General features: G+C 46.0%; 2 protein-coding genes across 3 annotated transcripts; both read left to right on the top strand.

Moving 5' to 3' along the window:
* The first annotated feature begins 942 nt into the window (after positions 1-942).
* On the top strand, positions 943-3,254 carry LOC124650596. Its single transcript, XM_047190115.1, has 7 exons — positions 943-1,174; positions 1,480-1,664; positions 1,743-1,963; positions 2,043-2,343; positions 2,429-2,527; positions 2,607-2,762; positions 2,836-3,254. Exons 1-7 carry the CDS (start codon positions 943-945, stop codon positions 2,920-2,922), a joined length of 1,281 nt encoding a protein of 426 aa, XP_047046071.1. The 3' UTR covers positions 2,923-3,254.
* Positions 3,255-13,370: 10,116 nt separating this feature from the next.
* On the top strand, positions 13,371-16,765 carry LOC124680813 (hexokinase-8-like). Of its 2 annotated transcripts, XM_047215856.1 has the most exons (9): positions 13,371-13,840; positions 14,440-14,590; positions 14,686-14,868; positions 15,115-15,189; positions 15,296-15,451; positions 15,575-15,673; positions 15,748-15,878; positions 16,096-16,177; positions 16,279-16,765. In XM_047215856.1, the coding sequence occupies exons 1-9, from the start codon at positions 13,674-13,676 to the stop codon at positions 16,633-16,635; spliced, it is 1,401 nt and encodes a 466-aa protein (XP_047071812.1). In that variant the 5' UTR covers positions 13,371-13,673; the 3' UTR covers positions 16,636-16,765. The 2 variants fall into 2 exon arrangements, with proteins under 2 accessions (XP_047071812.1, XP_047071820.1); XM_047215864.1 differs by lacking the exon at positions 14,686-14,868 and having other exon boundaries at positions 13,753-13,840.
* The last annotated feature ends 3,896 nt before the right edge of the window (positions 16,766-20,661 follow it).

Below are 20,661 nucleotides of genomic sequence, written 5' to 3'. Positions count from 1 at the left end.
CAGGCCCGCCCGACCCGGCCACTTCGTCCCTTTTCGCTAGGGTTCCTGACTCGGGAGGCTCCAGGCGGCGCGGGAGGCACCAGGCGGCGGCGTCGGCGGCGGCGGCTGCTGTCCCCTCTGTCCCTCCTCCAACCCACCCTCTCTCCCTCCTCCAATCCGGGATCTTGCTCCCCACCTATCTCCAAGGTATTTTCCCTCTCAATCCCCATCTCTTTTATTCGAAAATGTGTAGAAATTTGGCAACCTAGTTCATCAATAGTTCTAGAAACCAATATTGTAGCATGGTAACAAGAGGTGTGACTATTGTTTAGTTTTTTTGTGGCCTAGATTTTGAAGTCAAATGCTCACATATCGCTTTTGGGAAACCCTAGTTCATCAAGATATCTAGAAATTTATACCCATTTTTAATCTTGTAGGATGTGAATAGCATTTGTGTTAATATTGTTTGGGTCTTGTGTGCTAGATTTTGTAGTGACATGGTCACATATTATATTATATTTTGTCACATTTGCTCACATATTAGCTCTTATGTTGTTACTATTGCTCACATATGTGTAGGATGTCGCTTCTCGAACCTCACTACGATACTAGACACCGTGCGTACTTAATGTCCGAGAAGAAGCAGTTAATAGAAATAAACCTAGTGGTACATATTGTTTTCCAATGCTATATGCATATGTAATAACGAGGCTTCTATTTGTGTAGGTCTTTGGACCCCTCCGACTTAGGTGTCACGAGGCCTCGTCCTTACAGAAGATGCCATACGATGAGCGGTACACGGAGTACATCGAGCCGCTAGGTCTACTTCCATTCATCCATATGGTGACCCGGCGGACACCGAGCATGAACCCTTCCGCCATCACTGCTCTTGTTGATCGGTGGAGACCGGAGACGCATAGTTTTCACCTCCGAACCGGTGAGATGACCGTGACTTTATAGGACATGTCGATGATACTTGCACTCCCCATTGAGGGGAAGCCACTATGTATCGACACATCTTGTGAAGACTGGCGTGGCAAGATGTTTGACCTTATTGGCAAGGCTCCTGATGAGATTATAAACAAGAGGGGTGAGAAATTAAGGGTCTCTGCCGGGGCTACTTTCACTTGGATCTCACAGAACTTCAAGACATGCCCGGAGGGAGCCAGCCGTGATGTGATTAAGCTGTACGCACGTGTGTATGTGTGGTATGTTATCACGAGAACTCTATTTCCCGACCGCAGTGGGAATACCGCTCGGTGGCACCGGTTGAAGGCGTTAACCAAAATGGAGACTAAATGGAGTTGGGGTTCGGCGGCATTGGCCTTCTTGTACCGTCGTGTAATCACTTGTATCAACCCTAACCCATTTCTACATTACATCTCCATTTTGGAGAAGACTAATATTTGTTCCCTTTTTTGTGTAGTTGGACGAAGCTTGTTGCAGGATCGGTAAGGACGCTTGCATTGGTGGTTCGTTGATTCTTCTATCAATTTGGAGCTGGGAGCGCTTCCCTCGTCGGAAGGCCTCGTGTTCTCGATTACAAGAATTACAATGATCACGGCAACCCGTTGCGGCGACCCACTTGGGCTTATCAGTGGGACATTGTCTCCGAGTTCAGTGGAGACCCAATAGCGGCCTATCAGACCTACACCAATGAGTTTGATAACTTAACACCGGAGCAGGTGAATATTTTCATCCCATAAGTCCAATGCACGGTGTTTTTGTAACTTTCTTTTTGACATCATTGTGATACAATCTAGGTGGAATGGGAGCCATATGGTCCTCGATCGGCGCTTGGTAACGCTTCAACATTCACACTTAACCCGGCTTGCATGGCGGAAGCTCATCTTTGGTATATGCATTGTCCCTTGGTATGCATGTGGGCCGTTGAGCATCATATGCCACAACGGGTTATGAGACAATTTGGATTACTTCAGCCTTGCCCGCCTGAATGGAAGGACACGAGTATAGTACTTCACGGGTGAGACCTCCTTTCTAGCTCTTTTTGTATTTTCCATTCGCATCATTGACATGGGTTTCTCCATTCGCAGCTTTGATAGGAGGAGGAGCAAGAAGACGGATTGGCACAACATTCATAAGAAGCATGTGAAGAAATTCGTCATGCGAGTGGAGGAACAGAAGAAAGCGAAAGGAATCCAATATGAAGAACATAGCGAGGATGCTTTCAACCAGTACCTCCGTTGGTTTCTTGACAACACCCGTGTTCAGATCCTTCCGGACGCTTATGGGCATGAGATTTTGGAAGAGCCCTTGATATTCGACGATATTGCCACCCTGAAGTACAACAAGCTTGTTAGGGAAGGGCGCCAAACCTCTTTTGCTCCAATGCTGAACTTTGTGGTAACATATCTTACTTTCTGTTTGTCCTTTCACTATGGAACTTTTTTGCATTTCTCTTCGATGAGGTCATTTGTTTGCATCACAGCGTACGGAGATCCAGAAGCAAGCAGTTGAGCATGAGACCGCTTTGGAGTCGTTTCCACATGGTGAGAAGGGCGAGAGTTCATTTCGAGAATTTGTGAAGGTTCGTCCATAGAATGATACTCTAGTTGCTCTTTGCATCTTTAATATCCACATGTTTTGACCATTTGCTGGTTTTTCAGCGCCAGGGCCAGAAGCTACGTCGGTTGTCGAACCTACTTGGTTGTCGTGATCCTGAGATAATGACGCCGTCCCAATCAAGGTCTGCCTCGCCCTCCGACCAAGATGATGCGAACAACTCCAACTCTACTGCCCGTGACGAGGAGGTTTCCGATGAGGTATTACATCGCCACTGTAACCATGTGTTCCAACTTGCTTTAGTTGTCCATTCATTGCTTGTTCTATTTGAAGGCGGGAAGTGAACATGAGGTGGATGAGGATGATGAAGACGTGCCATTGGGCAAGTATGTGAAGAAAAAAGGTCCGCGTACAAGTTGAAGCCTCGAAAGGAACGACAAGATAGGTACACACCGAACGCATACGCAAAGGCTCCGGCCGCAAGGAAGGCGAGGAAGAAAGCCGTCATCGAGTCTGATGAAGAAGAGCACATGGAGCCACGTCAGAAGATTCCGCCTAGGAGGGGAGGCAAGACCAAGCGTGCAAGGAATTAGATGTTCTTTGTTGGTATGCACGAATATGGCCTTTGTGGTGCTAGTTGTTGTTGTAAGAACTTGACTATCTAGAAGAACTTGTTCTATTTGTTGGTATGCAAGAATATGGCCGTTGTTATGCATTATGAAACTACAATGACTATCTAGCAATTGTTGGAATCTCGTGTGGATCTATATTTTTTTGCTCGTGGCTTTGGCTTGTGTTGTTGTAGTAAAAAATGTTTGGCTTGTACCGTGTCCCGATGGACCCAATTTTTTGCTCAAGTTATGTTGTGCCGCGCCGGGGACGATGGCGTGGCAGCCATCAGTGCGGCGCCGCCCACGGTGGCGCGGCAGCACTCTCTGTTACTTTTTCTGTCAACAGAGCCGCGCCTGGCTTGGCACGCGTTGCTGCAACGCCAGGCAGCGTGGCGTGGCAGATCTGCAACGCCGTCGCCTGCGGCGCGGCATCGACTTGAGCAACACCATGGCCTGCGGCGTTGCAAGCCTGGCGGTTAACTTCCATCCAAACAGCCGCGCCAGGCTTGGCACGCGTTGCTGCAGCGACAGGAACCGGGGCGGGGCAGGTCTGCAACGCCGTGGCCAGTGGCGCGGCATCGACTTGAGCAACGCCATTGCCGGCGGCGTTGCACGCCTCTCGGTTAACACAGCCGCGCCAGGCTTCGCACGCACAGCTGCAGCGCCAGGGAGCGGGGCGTGGCAACTCTGCAGCGCCACGGGCTATGGCGCGGCACCCCTTTGTGCAACGCTGCTGTTAGTGGCGCGGCACCCCTCTCTGTTAACTTCACACCCCTGCTGTATCTCTTCCTTTTTAGACAGCTGTGCCCTCTTCCTTTTTAACACACAATATACACAACACATCGAATTTCAAATTGTAAGACACATGGAGGTTCAAATTGGAAGACAACACATGGAGGTTCAAATTTTAATACATCACACCGAGGTTGAAATTTTAAGATAACACATGGAGGTTCGAATTACACAGCAACACATCAAGGTTCGAAACACGCGGCGAGACATGAAAAACGCAATTGATTTACTGCGTCGGGAAGGCTCCTTGCCCACTCCTCTTCCTCTTCCTCATTTCTTCCTCTAGTTCTTCTTTTTCCCTCAAATCGCGAGCGAGTTGAACCACGGAGTCGAAGAACACCCGGCTCTCCATGCTCTTCATCTCTTCTTCTTCAGCTCTTTCCTTCCTTATGACCTCCGCCTCATGTGCCAACCGGTCCATCATTTGCCTATTCTCCCTCGCCCTTATTATCTTCATACGTGCACACTCCTTTTTCCAGTTTTCCTCCGCCTTCCTTTGACGTTCTTTTGCCGCATCTTTGTGCCTCTTCTCCTCAAGCCTTAGCCGTTCGTAATACTCAAGTCTCCCACGCTCCTTTTCCTGCCACTTCGCTTCTTCCTCCTCACGCCTTTGCCTCTCACACTCCGCCGCGTCCTGCTCCCTCACCCTCCTCACAGCCTCCTCCCACACTCCCAGCTTCTCATCTTCCCCATCATTGGCCTCCTCCCACACCCCCTTGCCCTTGTTGGGCTGAGAAGACATACCTGCAAATAATGAAATATAGGAAAGTTAGTAACAACAATTAAGAATTGTATAGAGCAATATAAAGAGGAAATTTAGAGCAACAAAATGGATACACATACGGATTTGGTCCTTGTAGGTATCCTATCATACTATTCGGATTAACACCGCCACGTCGTCTTCTAAGACCAAGTTGGTTCCTTCTTGGTTGGCTACTTCTTGGTTGGCTAGTGCTACCTTGTTGGCTACTGTGAGGTCGGCTAGTGCTTGTTTGTTGGCTACTTCTTGGTTGGCTAGTGCTTGCTTGGTGGCTACTTCTTGGTTGGCTAGTGCTAGCTTGATGGCTACTTCTTGGTTGGCTAGTGCTTGTTTGTTGGCTACTTCTTGGTTGGCTATTGTTAGCTTCATTTCCCTTGGCTCTCTTTCTTTGTTCACATTTCCGTGCATTGTGTCCTTCACCATTGCACGTGCCACAACGAGCTCTCTCACGGGGCTCTTGGAATTGGTCCGCTCCCCATTCTCGTGCACCACCACGGCCCCAACCATCCATGTCGCTCCTAAAACGCTTAGTTCTGCGTCTTCCGCGTCTAACCACTTTCCACTCTGATCGGGCCATAGTTGAACTCCATGATACTCCGACCATTGCGACCGGTCAAGGTATGGGTGGAATCTAGGTTCCCATGTCTTCTTGATGGTCTCCATAGAGAACTCGGACTCTCTGACGGTGAGCGGGTGGTTGTAGTCCACATGTCGCGTGCGAGCAGCCGTTAGCAAATGGGAGCACGCGAGATGAAGCAACAATGGTCTTCCACATGTGCAATCACAAATCTTAAGTGAGACTTTGAATGCTCGGCCACCGTGTTGGACACCGTCACCTGTGGTTCCTCCTGGCTCGTCAACTTGGTAAATGAGCTCATCATTATCAAACAGTGTGGCAACTTGGGAGTCCGCCTTACGCGACTGAAATTCCATCCACTCGTCAATCTTTGGTGGGTACTTGTACTTGTGCTTGTTCTTCTTGAACGTTCCAGCAATTTGCATGTCAGTTTCATCAGAGTACTTCAGGAAATACGTATTCATCTTGTCGAATGTATATCTCACTATTGCCAGTCACCGGCAATGCACAGACACCTTTCAACACCTTGTTAAAACATTCTGCCAAGTTGCTTGTCATATGACCATACCTCCGTCCTCCCTCATCATATGCTCGTGCCCACTTAGGCACATCTTGAATGTGCCTATCGAGAAACTCGAGACCTCCAGGATTGAGTTTTTTGTTAGCAAGCAATCTGTTGTACAAGTTTGCGAAACGTCGGTCCGTGTAAGCTAGACAACAATCTTAGAGATCATCCGCCAACTCCTTGCTCCCACAAGCCCTATAGAAGTTTGCACAAAAATGTCTCATGCACCATCGATGGTGCAAAGGAGCATAACCGGGAATGTCAATCATCACCGCATTGAGGATTCCTTGATGACGATCCGAGATGACACATGTTTCTCTGTGGGTTGGCAATACCTTCGTTCTCAAAATATGGAAGAACCACTCCCAATTATCATTGTTCTCCACTTCAACCAAAGCAAAGGCCAAAGGAACCAACCGGTTTTGTCCATCATTTGCTATTGCAACCAAGAGAGTGCCCTTGAATTGTCCGGTCAAGAAGGTACCATCGACGCAGATGATAGGCCTGCAATGTTCAAAAGCTCTCACGCATTGCTGAAATGCCCAAAATGCACAGCCAAATACTCGAACCTTCTTCCCGTTGTAAATCCTTGTCTTATTGCCATACGGTTCAACCACATGAACCATGCCCGGGTTAGCGGCGGCCATCGCTCCTAACAACCTAGGGAGTCGGTTATATGCTTCCTCCCAATCACCATACAACATCTTGAACGCGGCTTGCTTCGCCTTCCATGCCTTTCCGTACTTCACCTCGTAGTTGAAGATAGCTTGCACAAGCTCCTCGCACACTCTTGATGCTCATTGTTGGAAGTGATGAGATGGAGTTCGAAAGCCTATATGCGATGAACTCAGATTTAAGTTGTCGGTGCTCGTGCTTGGCATCTTTTCCATCCATCCTCATTCCTCGGCACATGTGAGTTGATACACAACTAGATATGTGCCAATCGGGACCTCCCTTCAATGGTCTTGCACGCACAATCCAAGGGCATCCATCCTCCTCACATTTAACTGTGTAACGTTGCTTGACGTCCGAGTGAACCACCTTGTACCGGACGATGATGCTTCACCGAGTACTCCTTAAGCCAATGCTTCAACTCCAACAATGTTGAGAACTTTATTCCGGAAGCAATCCCATTCATCGCGTGATTATCATCACGGTGAGAAATAGGCCTCGGTCCAAGCACTACACCCATACCGCCATCAACTATGGCTTCATCCGCAAGACTAAGATCACGAAACAAGGGTACCCGATGATCTCGTCCCAATACCTTCTCGTGGGCTTCCGCCTCCTTGGCCGTGAATCCCTCTTCATCAATTTCTTCATCGGGACCATCATCATCCGAGTCTGATGCATAGCATCGACTATACGGGAGCTCACGGTCCATATTCTCTTGGATATAATACTTATCCAAATCTCCAACATTGTTCTCGTGAAGCTCAACCTCATTCCCATCTTCTTCCTCCTCATCATTTGCCTCATTATTACAACGAGGCTCGCTTATTTCCTCTTGGTTAAAAGGTTGATGACTCGTACCATTCAACGGGGAGGCAAGCCGGTTCAAGTCCAAGTGCAAAGCTGTATCAACCTTTTTGGTGGCGAACAACTCAAGAGCCTTATCTAGTGATTCCGCCACCACCTCCTTGTATGCAACCCAACGTTGCTCCGAGTTGATACGCATTGTCTTCCAACGAACATGCATTCCAAACCCCGCATTATGTCTTCCCTCCAACTCAACTACATAACTCGGGTCCATCCAATTCAAATCAATCCTAACTTGTTCCAAGACCTCTACATAATTAGGGCTACGCTCGAACACCAAGTCAACCTCATCCGGGTCCGGCTCAATGTTTCCTTTCAAAAAGAGTCCTTGTCCACATGATGAACATGGACAATTCTCGCCATCCCTAAAATATACAAACATAACAACACACCGCTTTATATACACCAAGCCAACATTAATCCTAACCCTAATCATAACACACCATAACAAAAGCATAACAATAGCACTAACCCTAACCTACCAATCTTAAGCAAAATGCATCATATACACCATAGGAGCCCAAAATAGGCCAAAACAACTACACATTTCATAACATTTGGGTCAATTCATATATCTAGGGATTCCAAGATTGCGGCATGTGCAACAACAAAAACAAGAATCCAATAGGTCAAAAACAAGAGAAATGAGGGAGAGCACCTCTAGAAACTTGGAGGGTTCGAAATCCACGGAGAAATGGCTCAGATCTGTGAAGTTTGGGTGGGGATTAGAAGAGGGGGAGAGAAAACCCTAGCAGCCGCCGCCACTCCTCTCAACCAGAAAAGGGACGAAGTGGCCGGGTCGGGCGGTCCTGGGCGGCCTTATGCGTGCGCCAGTGCCGCGCCACCGGCGCCGGCGTTGCACGTATACGTGCCGCGCCCTCGCCTGGGGTGTTGCACTACCGCGCACCGGGGCCCGCCAGGCCACGCTGGCACGCCTGCCGCGCCGAGCCGGAGGGCGTGGCACGGAGGACTGCAACGCCGTGGTTGCAGGCGCGGCACGCGAGGGTTAGTTCTGCGAAATAGCTTCGCCGATGGTGCATTTTTGCCATTCCTTTCGCCCAAGGGTTATTTTTGTCGAATTTCCACCGTCCGTGGATCGATGCTAGTGCTCATCAATGATGAGTTCGTCGCATTGGACGAGAGACTCCGGGTTGGCACGCCCGCCTAGAGCGTTGCTTCCAAAGTTTTTCTTGACGTGTCGACTGCGCACGGGCACGAGTACGGCCGGCTCCCCGTTGCAAATTGCAAACGCCTGGACGGCCCAGGTAAGCGCGCGGGCCAGGCTGGTTAAGTCTCCGAGAGCCTGGAGGCTATTTGCGGACACGGGCTGCTCCATCTGTGTACAAAGACCAGTCCACGACAAGCTGGGCCATTGGCTAAAGGAAGCGCAGTTTTTTTTCTTCTTTTGCAAGAAACGAGTTTTCTTCTTCTTCTTATAGAGAACAAAGAAAACTCTGTGTCACGAACTGACGAACTCACGATGCATAGATACATGAAAAAAACACATTGCCTATTCAACGGTCAACTTTTTCCCAACGGCCGAATTTCTCACCCGCACGATCCACTCCTCTCTGAGATTTGCCAATGCAGATTCGGCCATTAATATATGCATATTCTACCAGTTTCTTTTCATGTAGAAGAATGCTACTGAATACTAATCTGATGGAAATTCAAGTGTTCATTTCACCCCCTTATATTGATTTTCCATTCTTTTACAGGTTTTGTTTGCAGCTGAATTTTTCAATGTGATTTGCACGATTAGTTCAACGAAGCCCACTTGAGCCTTGCTTGCAAATGCTTTCTTCTTCGTTTGCAACTGATTTTTTAAAATCCTACATGCCTACTGGTTGAAACTTAGTTCTAGTCCTTTTTACAAGTGTTTTAGTCCTTCTCTTTGTGGAACTATTTTAGTTAATTTCGTGTGAATGAGAATCTCTATACGATGCATTACCTGATTTCTAAGCTTTAGTAGTTAAAAATGTGTGCCCATTTTAGTGGTTATTTGTAAATTAGTATATCATGTCTTCTTCTAGGCTTTCATATAGTTGTTTTCTCTGATATATTAGTACTACCTTTTGCAATTCATTTATTTATAACATAGTCGTTTATAATGTATGGAGTGGCCCATAAGGAATGGACTACATATACTGCATTATGTTTTCTTAGCATGTAGGCAACTCAAGTCAACTGTGCATTTTTAATGTAAGCTAGGGTGATGGATGTTTCGAAGATCTTATGGTATGTTATTCCATAGGCACACATATATGTCATCCAATTTTGTACTTTTTTAATTTGATAACCTAGAATTTCAAGAGTAAGTTGTGCGTGTGTGCAGTGGCGGCGCCAGGACTTACATGCTAGGTATTCATTGCAAAAAGAAATTGCAAAATCAGTAGCATATAACTTTGTACCAAGCTTAGAGCATGTCTAACAGGCCCCGTATTTTTTCACCCCTTAAAACGCGAGTAGAGAGCCCTGTATTCAGTTTTCACCGGCCGAAAAATCATCCGAGCTAGCAGACCCCGTATGACTAAACCGTAAAAGGGAATATTCCGAAAATATGCCAAATTAAAAAAATCCTCTTCCTCCACTCCATCTTCCTCCTCTAGCCAGCCCCTGCCTAGCCCCTGCCCGGCCGCCCCCCGCCGCCGCACCTGCCCGCCGGCCGCCGGCCGGCCCCCGCCGCCGCCGCCGACGGCCCACGGCCGCCCGTCCCCGCCGGCCACGGCCGCGCGTGAGCTTCGGCCGCCGCCCGCCACGGCCGGCCGCGCCGCCGCCCGCCACGGCCGGCCGCGCGCCGCCCGCCACGGCCGCGCCAGCCTTGGCCGCGCCCGCTCCGGCCGGCGCAGGCCGCCGCCCGCCATGGCCGGCCGCGCCGCCGCCACGGCCGGCCGCGCCGCCGCCCGCCACGGCCGCGCCAGCCTTGGCCGCTGCTGCACCTCGTCCGCCTCCCCAACCCCACCTGCAGGTCGTCCTCAAGCCGACCAACCCGCCGCTGGCACCCACGGCGCGAGTTCACCGGCGAACCGAGCCGCCGCCACGCCGGAGGCACCGACGAGCGCCAACAGCCGTCGCGCGGAAGCAGTTGCGATTTCTGAAAATTCAGCGCGCCTGTTTTACGGGGTCTGCTAGAGGGCCGGGTAGAGGCCTACCCCGTATATATTTTATGGGGTTGGGCCTTTTACGGGGTCTGTTAGACCTGCTCTTAGCTAGTCAACTTTCTTTGATCATAAGCAGCAAATAAAACAAGAGAAATTCAGAACAAGGCAGAACCGGAGCGGGAAATCCAGAAAATTAGCACTATTCTTCTTCATCTACGTTAGAGAAAAGCAAGGGAGAAATTCAGAAAACTAGAAGCTTGCATCGCATCCATTCTAGGGGGATCAAATCAGATTTGATCTGCTGCTCTACTAGAGTGCTAACCTGCTAGGAAGAAGTCAAGAATACATAGCCGCTCCATTCAGGGCGTTGTCGTCGCGGTCGCTGCTCCGCTCGGCCGGTCCGATTCCCCCAGCCGGGTAACCGAGATCGCTTGCTCGCTAGGGATGAGAGGATGACGACGAGTTGTGCGTGCGTCCGCACACGAGGGCTGGCCTGTAATACATGTGTAAATCTATTTTTTTGCACAAAATCTTGGGTATTCAGCTGAATACATGTGCATACCCCTGGCGGCGCCGATGCGTGTGCGTGTGCGTGTGGGTGGGTGGGGGGGGGGGGGGGGGCAACCGCCCCATCCTCATGTCCCAACTACTTCACAAACTACCTATCTTGGTTTTTCTTACTATTATATATTCCCTTTTTCTAGTTTGTGTTTCATAAATATTTTTATGTTTTTCATATGATTCCACGCACCATATGCACGTCAAATAACCACCTACACATAGTCTAAACCATGGTGGTACTACCGCACATACGATTAATAGATTGTTGGATATTTGAGGACCAAATTAAGTTTAACATCTTAGGGATATGAGCTGAGTTAGGGGGCTCCCTACACATGTTTTGCTGCTTACATAACTTGTACCGTTTTCTTTACTATTGACACTCAATAGGCTAGTGATCCTGCTCTCCGTAGGCTAACAGCTTAGCACACTTGGCCACACGATAATGGACATCGTAAATAACAAGTGGACCCAAAGCGTATTTCTCTATCGACGGAGGAGCAAACCTCAGTCTCACATATCTAGCAGCCATGTGATCATACTTGAGCTATACTTGAGCTATATATGCTATGGCATAGTAGAAGAGAAAATGCACATGTTTTGATGTATCACAAAACATGGATAGGCATCCACGAAACGCCACATTGATTTCCCTTGATCCCGATTGACGTTTTCTTTCCCTCGATCGAATCACTCACGGAGTTCCTCATCTGTTGCCTCACCTCCCTCGCCCCACCCCACCCCTGAAATCCTTAGTCCCTATCTTTTGCTAATCACACACGATCACACTAAGACAGAGGCACGGGATTGGGGAGAGATCAATATCAATAGGTAAATCTGGATTCAAAAACTCAACAAGAAGCTGTTGGCTAACTCTAGTTTTTATGCTCAAGCAAAATTATCAATATGTGACTGCTTGTTCTTTTCTTTCTACGAAAATGGAAGGTTGCTGCTGCTTCCGTTCTTTCCTTTCAGCTCATTTGTGGAGGAGATACACTAATGTGTGGAAGCCTTATTTCTCCTGATTAGTCAAGCCTTTTTTTGTTGGGTGGGGCAGGGAGCCCCCCCTCCCCCACCTGTTTTTTGTTGCTCAAGTAACTTGTATATTTTTGTTCGGTAAGAAATATTCGTATTACAAATCTATAAATATTTAAAACAAAAATTCAAATGTTCAACAACACCTCATCTCACCTCACCAGGTCGACGACAATTACACACACCACAAATACGTAACACAAAAAACCAGCTCTGTTTGTCCATGAGCTACACCTATGGAGAATATACATGTAAAATAACTTGTTCATCTCATGTCCGTTCGCAAAACTAATTTGGAGGATGGTTTTCTTCTCTTATAATATTCCTCCTCCATCCAACGTTACTAATATGTTCGGTAATTGGTTGAATGGAGTGAATAAGAAAGATAAAAAACATATACGTATTGGTGTTTCTGCCATTTGCTGGTCGATATGGACTAGTAGAAATGATATTGTGTTTAATAAACAGAAGGGAACCAATTTTTTGCAGGTTATTCTTCGTGCGGCGCATTGGATACAGCTATGGGCATATCTACTTCCGGAGGAGCAGCGGGATACTATGGCTACTGGATGCAACCATCTATTGACGGTCACACGGGATTGTTATTTCCAGGCTACTGGATGACGGCATATTAGAAGAATTGAAGATGGATAGTCTTTGTATTCTTTTCATCTTTGTTTGGCTGGTCCTTGTCGCGACCTTGGATACTGCATGATTGTAATAAGTATACGTTGTGAACATTTTTTAATAAATGACATGTCTGTGTGCATCGATTGATGCAGAGGCCGGGGCTATGCTCCCATATCGAAAAAAACATGTAAAATAACATTAATTATGAGCTATGTCTACAATGTCAAAGTTTGTAGGAGTCCATGATAAGTTGGGTCGAAGCCGAGAAACAAGAAAATTTTATGACATTACATAACTTTTTTTGACGAAAAGGAAGACGAACCTGCGTTTTAATGATTTATAGAAGATCAGAACATAGCTCAAGGGTATGTAAAAACAAGCTAACAGTTAACTTGTTAGAAAGAATAAAGCAGCAAAGAAACATCAGAAGCTAAGCCTAGTCGGGCCTCTTGGTCTTTGCAGGAGACGACGCATAAATAAATATTAATTCTTGATGAACTTGACTGATTTCCATTTTTCAACGAAAATTGTGTGACGACGCATAAATAAAAACACTTCATCTCCGCCAACTCTTTCTTTCCCCTCCATGCCGAGGTGACGCCGATTCTATTCCGGGTGACGCATAAATAATCCGACCATGCACCTGCACAGTGCAGCTCCCGATGCAAAGAGGTAGGAGCAGAACAAAGAGCACACAGGAACGCACGACACGAGGCGGCACCATACCACCCCGCCCTTTCCCCTCCACCGAGCTGATGGATCGATCCCGAGAAGATGAGCGCTCCCAGCCAAATTTCACGTGCCTCTCCACCATCCTGATCGACTATACCAGTGTTGTTTTCTAAACATATTCCCTCCCCTTTCTCCTCTGGTCGGCGTCGGCTTGCCAAATTCCACATTTCTCCCCTCATCTTTCCCGAGCTAGCTCTCGATCTTCCTGCGGTTTCAGTTCTTGGATCGAGGCTTCCCTTTGTCCCTCGATCTGCTTGGTGTTTCAGCAATGGCGGAGCAGGTGGTGGCGGACCTCCGAGAGAGGTGCGCGACGCCGGCGTCACTGCTGCGCGACGTGGCGACGGAGATGGCCGACGAGATGCGCGCGGGACTGGAGAAGGAGGGTGGCAGCAGGGTCAAGATGCTGCTCTCCTACGTTGACAAGCTCCCCACTGGGTTCGTACTTCCTACATATACGTTCAGTTCTTCACTCCCTGTTTACTTGTCTGAATGCCTGCTCAGGGCAAAGCCTGAAAAGTTCATACACTTCAATGTATTTACTGTAAACATACCACTACTTTGTGTGCTCGTTCTCACATCTTAGTAAGGGTTAACAGGCTGTTGTTTTAAACTTGAATGTGTTGATGGAGTAGATGTTAGAGCAGAGACTATGCTCATATGAATTCAGGGATAATACATATGCAAGGGCGCCCGTTAATGGATGAAAAATACTAGCCGGTGATTAGGAATTAGAAATATGGCTCCCTATCATGTTCATAGCATTATAGTAAAACATAATAAGATGATCATTTGACGTGACCCATGGATGCCGGACTTAAACGAAATAGAAATGATAACTCCTGATCATGTTCATCGCACTAAAATGCCATCCATTTGTTATCAGGCTTCAGTTCAGCCACTAGATAACTTTAATGATTGCGGTTGCTCATTTCAACGGGCAATTGTATGCTTGACCTTTGCACACCTTTAGAATTATTTTTCGAAATGGACCTTTAGAATTATTAGCCCGCTTACTTTTCTGTTACTAAATTTAGGAGAGAGGAAGGTTTGTTCTATGGATTGGACCTAGGAGGGACAAACTTCCGCGTCTTGAAGGTGCAACTAGGTGGTAACGATCAGCGTATTGCTAACCGTGAGTCCAGAGCAGTCGCCATTCCACCACATTTGATGTCAGGGAGCTCCTCGGTACGTTTATAAGCTGAATTCACCAACTTAGCATTGATTTGATGTTATTATGTATTTGATTCATTCTTTGGCTATATTCATTATTTAATGTGCAGGAATTGTTTGGTTTCATTGCTTCTGAATTAGCCAAGTTTGTTGCGGATGAAGATAAGGGTAATAGCTTTTCAACTGGGAAGAAACGAGAACTAGGATTCACATTTTCTTTCCCAGTGAGGCAACACTCTATTGCATCGGGCACCCTTGTCAAGTGGACAAAGGCATTTTGTATAGAAGATGCTGTAAGAATTTCTTATGCTCGCAAATACAGCATATTTGTACATTATATGATATATGAATGTTGCCAATAATATCACTCTTTGGAGTCTTACATTTTCAGTTGATTAATTATAAACCGTATTGGATAATGAAATCTAGGAATTACACTAGAAAATATGTTTTGTTAGACAAAAGCAGCATCATAAAAATCAAATATTTAACTGTCTATAACATAATCTTCAAAAGGGTTAACATATCTCTCAAATCAGGTGGGTGAAGATGTAGCGGTTAAGCTGCAAACGGCTATGGAGAAGAAAGGTGTAGACATACATGTGGCTGCACTGGTGAGTGTCAATAAGTTCTTATATTGCACTATCCCTAAATTAGAGTATAATCTACTTGTAATCTCATAAAAGGAATCTCATTCTGAGAGATCCGTTGGTGAAATAGATCAATGACGCTGTTGGGACATTGGCTGGAGCCAGATACTATGATAAAGATGTTATTGCTGGTGTGATATTTGGTACTGGTACAAATGCTGCCTATGTTGAGAAGGCAAATGCTATACCAAAATGGGAAGGAGAGCTGCCGGAGTCAGGGGATATGGTGAGGTTTAAAGGTCATACACTTCAAACCTAGTAGTACTCAAAGAATTTGTGCTGACTTCTTTTGGACTATTTTATTATTTTTCTAAGTTACATTTGTACTACGTTTTGTCATATATATCAGGTGATTAATATGGAATGGGGTAACTTCTATTCATGCCATCTTCCAGTCACTGAATACGATCAAGCATTAGATAAGGAAAGCTTAAATCCGGGGGAGCAGGCAAGTTTCTTTTACATTCTGTCTGTTCATGTTGTTTGTTCGGCATTAACTGAGCTATATTTTGGTTCTTTCAGATCTACGAGAAGTTAACCTCAGGAATGTATTTAGGTGAAATAGTAAGGAGGGTATTGCTTAAACTGTCCCTGCAATCTGCAATTTTTGGTGAAATTGACCATACTAAGCTCAAAACTCATTTCCATCTGCGGTACGTTGTTTGGCTAGCTTTTTCGCAGTTGATATTCTGATGTGTGTAATGAATGTTCTCTTATTAATGATCTGGAATTCATGATTATATTAAAATGCATGTTCTTGTTAATTATCAGAAGCTTTAATCTTCTAATCATACATACCGTTCAGTGTAGCAAATGCTGCCAACTTCAAGCTTACATGGGAGGATAAGTCTGGCTTTATGTTGTATGCAGGACTCCACATATTTCTGCAATGCATCATGATGAAACACCTGATCTGAAGATTGTGGCACAAAAACTGGAAGAAACCCTAGGGGTATGCTCACTTTGTGATCATTGCACGGCAGTCATCATTAAAACATCGTATAGTTTTTTTCTTATGCACACATTAAAGCGACATGCTATGCATACCTCCAGATTGCAGGCACATCCTTAGAGACGCGGGAAATGGTCGTCAAAATTATTGACATTATCACAAGAAGGGCAGCCCGGTTGGCTGCAGCAGGCCTTACAGGGATCCTCAAGAAGCTTGGGAGAGATGGCTCCATCGACAAGCGTCGGTCAGTCATCGCCATTGATGGAGGAATGTTCGAACACTATGCCAAGTTCAGCAAGTGCTTGGCAACTACTCTAAGTGAACTGGTAGGAGAGGAGTTGTCTAAGTCAGTAGTCGTCAAACACGCAGATGAAGGTCCGGGGATCGGAGCTGCCCTGATTGCTGCTTCCCATTCTCAATACGGAAATGTCGAGGGGAACCCGGATGTTAAATATTAGGCAAGATACTTGTCAGACATTTTTAGCTGCCCGTTTAAATGGCAACTAGCTTCCCAACATGTGCAGTTTACCATGATGGAACTGTAAGCGGTTTGTAACAAAATTTGAGGCTAGATGAGGTGTCCTTGGACAGTTAAGATTTTTAAAAAGGGAGCAGAGGTCTCATAACCTAACTAGTACTGTACCTTTCTAATCACAAGTTCAGTTTTACAAGCATCGCTCAGTTTCTGTACAAATTTAGCTGAACCGTATAAAGTTCAGGTTAAATTCCTGTGCTCCAGACACGATCAAACCGATCTATATAAAAGCTGTAGTGATAAGATACGATAACGCGACGTGATCAGACTGATCTATGAGGCACTGAGGTGATAAGCAAGGATGACGACCCAATCGCACAAAGGTTTCAGACAATTGCTTGTGAATGTATCAGACCTCAGCAGGAAAAGAACTTGGGAAACATATTATTCTGCGCTAAATCCAGCACGTACAACGAAAACAAAACAGAGCAGAGTTCACATCTTTAGATTTTCTCAAGCGAAATTTTCCTAGAAACATGTCTCAAGGATAGGATTCCTTCAACAAGAGCAGAAGCAAGAAGCAGACGAATTTAAAGAAACATGTCTCACTCTCAAGGCATCTCCAACGCGGCGACCCAAACGGACGCGCTGGGCCGTCCGTTTTGGACCGTTTGGGTGGCCGCACGGACGGAGCCCCACGTCCGCGTGTCCGTTTGGGTCACGCACTGCGCCCAACGCGGCAGATTTAGGTTGCGGCGCCGTATAGTAGCTATTTTCCTCTAAATTCACTATAAAAACATAATAAATTATAAAAAATATATAAATAAGTTCAAATGCTCAAGATTTATTACATAAGTTTACTGTCCACGTAATCAATGACAAAGTATTATTTAAATAAAATGTAAAAACGATACAAATGCTCTAGGCTTCAGGATTTCCTTCATCATTGTTGTTTGTAGCATTGTAGTCGTCGTAGAGCTTGACGCCATCCATTATGCGGCGGAACAACGGTCTGGACATCCGAAAACGACGACGAAACATGGCCGGCGTGAACAATGCCTTGAGTTGGAAGTAGTCGGTGAAGAGCTGGTCGTGGCCGCGTTCTCTTTTGCGGTCCAAGACGGTCGCGCGCCCCGGCATGGACCCCTTGTACACGGGGATCTGTGAGACAATGTGCTCGTAGATGATCACCACAACCTCCGTGAAAAAGTCGTCGTCGGACTCCTCATCTGACGACGTGTCGATGAAGTTCTTGAAGAAGTAGCCGTCATCGCTGTCCACCATGATCTACAGATGAAAATGGACAAATTTTAGATCGCCTATTTCATCGAACACCTGACACATCCAATGCATCCGTAGGGACCTGCAGGCAATGGCCGTCCCGGGACTTGCGGTCTGGAAACACGGTGCACGAGAGCTCGCCTCCGGCGGCAATGGCGAAGGTGCTGACGGCGGGAGGTCTCGCGTCGGTGAGAGGACAACAGCGTCGGCGACGGCGTCCTCCGACTCTGCTACGACGCCGCGAAAGCAGCGCGGGGCTGCGACCTATGCTTCCGCACCGCTTGTTGGCGTCTCGACGACGGTGGCCGACGTCCACACCGCTCCCAAATCGCCGGTCCTTGGGTGGCGGCGGAGCGGTGGGAGATGTGTGCCCGACTGACAGGTGGGCTAGGGACGGATAAGGGGAGGACGCGAGCGGCCAGCAATTGGCGTCCGCGCCCACGCAAACTCGTCCCAGATTTAGGCCAAGTTTGGGTCGTCCCGATCGCCGCAGCCATCCGCTTTTGGGATGGGTCCGCGCGCTGGGCCGCCTTTTTTGTCCGATTGGACCCATCCGGATCGCGGGTGCGGGATAGGTCGCCGCGTTGGAGATACCCTCAAGGACAAGATTCCTCCAACAAAGGCAGAAGCAAGAAGCAGACGAATTTAACCGCATGGCGGCAGAAGCACGAAAGAAAGCAAAGGAGTTTCATGGCCTGGAATGAACCGTTGCCACCAAACTCCACTGCCTCAAGATTGTATCCAATATACCTACCACCTCTGAGCTGACCAACTTTTGCAGCGCCGAGACGAAACAACGGGCATTTTCGCTCTTGTCGAACAGCAATAGGAAAGCAGTGAAGTCGAAGAACCATCTGAAGTTGCTCTTATCCCGTCTTATTCTGGCAACTCCATCGAGCACAACATGTAGAGTGTGCCATCCCCACCATACTAGCCTCATTTATCATCAAGACGTGCCAGCAGTAGTATGTCTTAATTTAGCTAGGCACCTTCACTCCTTCAGTACACTAGTAAGGAGTCGAAAATATTTTTGAAACCTAGTCCAATTGTCAAACAGTCTTGTAATCTTCTTTAAAACAGTTGAAAAAAGGACACGTCTTCCTTACAGCGCGTACCTTGGTTACAACTGTACTATACACATCTTTATGCTTTTTATTTGGCTTCCTTTTAGAAAAGGATTCATTCTTACCCTAGCAAAATCAATGGGAGATTTTTCAGTGAATGGTCAAGAAGCAGCTATACTGGATACCTTGTTTATGATAATTTGTTGATTTTTCTTGATCACTTTTACGGAATATTGAACCTTGCTCCCTTACATAATCTGCACTAGTTAAATGTCTGTGTGCTGCCGCCTTGTTCACTCTGGCACATGTAGATGAAAAACATTCAAGTATATATGGAAAAAATAACCAGGAAGTAGTTCGAAAATACTAAAATGTTCACTTCACATAATTCAATATCATGTGCATATTAATCAATCGACCCAACAAATTATCTTGTATTTACTAAGCTATCCTCCTTCACACGCTTAAAATATCCTCATACAACATCAGGAATGCTATCCTCAACATCATTTGCATGGTAATGGAGCATGCATATAAAATACTCTTCCTCAGCTAGTAGCCATCCTGCAGGAGCAGTCTATGCTCTATGCTGTTAACATGATTTCTTTTCCATGATAAATAAAATTATGTACAATAGAGAATACATGCCTTGCAAACTGGATTAACAAAAACTAAAGGCTTAGTAACCAGAAAGTTCATTATGATGGCAATAAAATAAAGTGTTTGTAACGATTTTTTGAAGAAAGTCCAAGGTTTGTTAGTACTGAAGGTAGTTACGTGGATAGAAATATATACAACAGAATTATATCTGCGTTGTGCTATTTAAAGAGCTTCACTTTGATAGAACAAGTAACTTCTTTCGATAATGAAGGCTTTATTATTTAAGACTAGTCATAGTGGGGAGTAACATAGGGTAGTAACATGCACCATGTTACTACCCTATGTTACTACCTCCATAGTGGATAGTTACTTATATGTGGTATCATGCATGTTATATTTATTAGATTGTAGACTCATCTTGTCTTGAGAAATGTGATGTTATGGTAACATAGCTAGTTACCACCTCAATCTCTTTCTTCATTTATTATCATGCCATGTCACCAAAATGCATTGGGGTGTGTGATGTTACTAGCTATGTTACTCCCACTATGAGCAGTCTAAGAGTTTTTCTGATAGAACGAGTACCTAAACAGCAGCAATAGCGAGAAATAATAATGACCTATTAATTAGCACCACTTCCAAATGCAAATATATAAAATATATTTACTACCATTACATTTTCAAAGACACCTGAGAAATAATAATGACCTATTAATTAGTACCACTTACAAATGCAAATATATAAAATATGTTTGCTACCATTACATTTTCAAAGACACCACTAAGTGGAAGAATAATGATAATAATATAAGTTGCTCAAATTTGGCCCAACGACATCAACCACTAAGGACTGCCTAGTAGACTATCTTCTGGGTGGTCGTTACTAAGAACTCGGATATTTTCCACTTCTCTGAATTCTGGATTTGGTCCTTTCTTTTATCCTTGATGACGAGGATCTTAATATTGCTCTTTGTAGTGTCTTTGAACAACGCCATGTAGCGCTGACCATGAGAGGATACCGGTTACGGTAGTTACACGCTGACAACCTGTATAGTCTAACCTTG

This window comes from Lolium rigidum, chromosome 1 (assembly GCF_022539505.1).
Source record: "Lolium rigidum isolate FL_2022 chromosome 1, APGP_CSIRO_Lrig_0.1, whole genome shotgun sequence".
NCBI lineage: Eukaryota > Viridiplantae > Streptophyta > Magnoliopsida > Poales > Poaceae > Lolium > Lolium rigidum.
This window is presented reverse-complemented; position numbering and strand designations above follow the sequence as displayed.

What these genes read in the sequence shown, in the direction of transcription:
- LOC124680813 (XM_047215856.1), top strand. Translation starts at nt 13,674, where the DNA reads ATGGCGGAGCAGGTGGTGGCGGACCTCCGAGAGAGGTGCGCGACGCCG. An exon ending in CATTTTGTATAGAAGATGCT is followed by an intron (nt 14,869 to 15,114) that starts GTAAGAATTTCT and finishes CTCTCAAATCAG; the next exon opens with GTGGGTGAAGATGTAGCGGT. An exon ending in ACATACATGTGGCTGCACTG is followed by an intron (nt 15,190 to 15,295) that starts GTGAGTGTCAAT and finishes TTGGTGAAATAG; the next exon opens with ATCAATGACGCTGTTGGGAC.
- LOC124650596 (XM_047190115.1), top strand. Translation starts at nt 943, where the DNA reads ATGTCGATGATACTTGCACTCCCCATTGAGGGGAAGCCACTATGTATC. An exon ending in ACGAGTATAGTACTTCACGG is followed by an intron (nt 1,964 to 2,042) that starts GTGAGACCTCCT and finishes CAGCTTTGATAG; the next exon opens with GAGGAGGAGCAAGAAGACGG. An exon ending in ACGAGGAGGTTTCCGATGAG is followed by an intron (nt 2,763 to 2,835) that starts GTATTACATCGC and finishes TTCTATTTGAAG; the next exon opens with GCGGGAAGTGAACATGAGGT.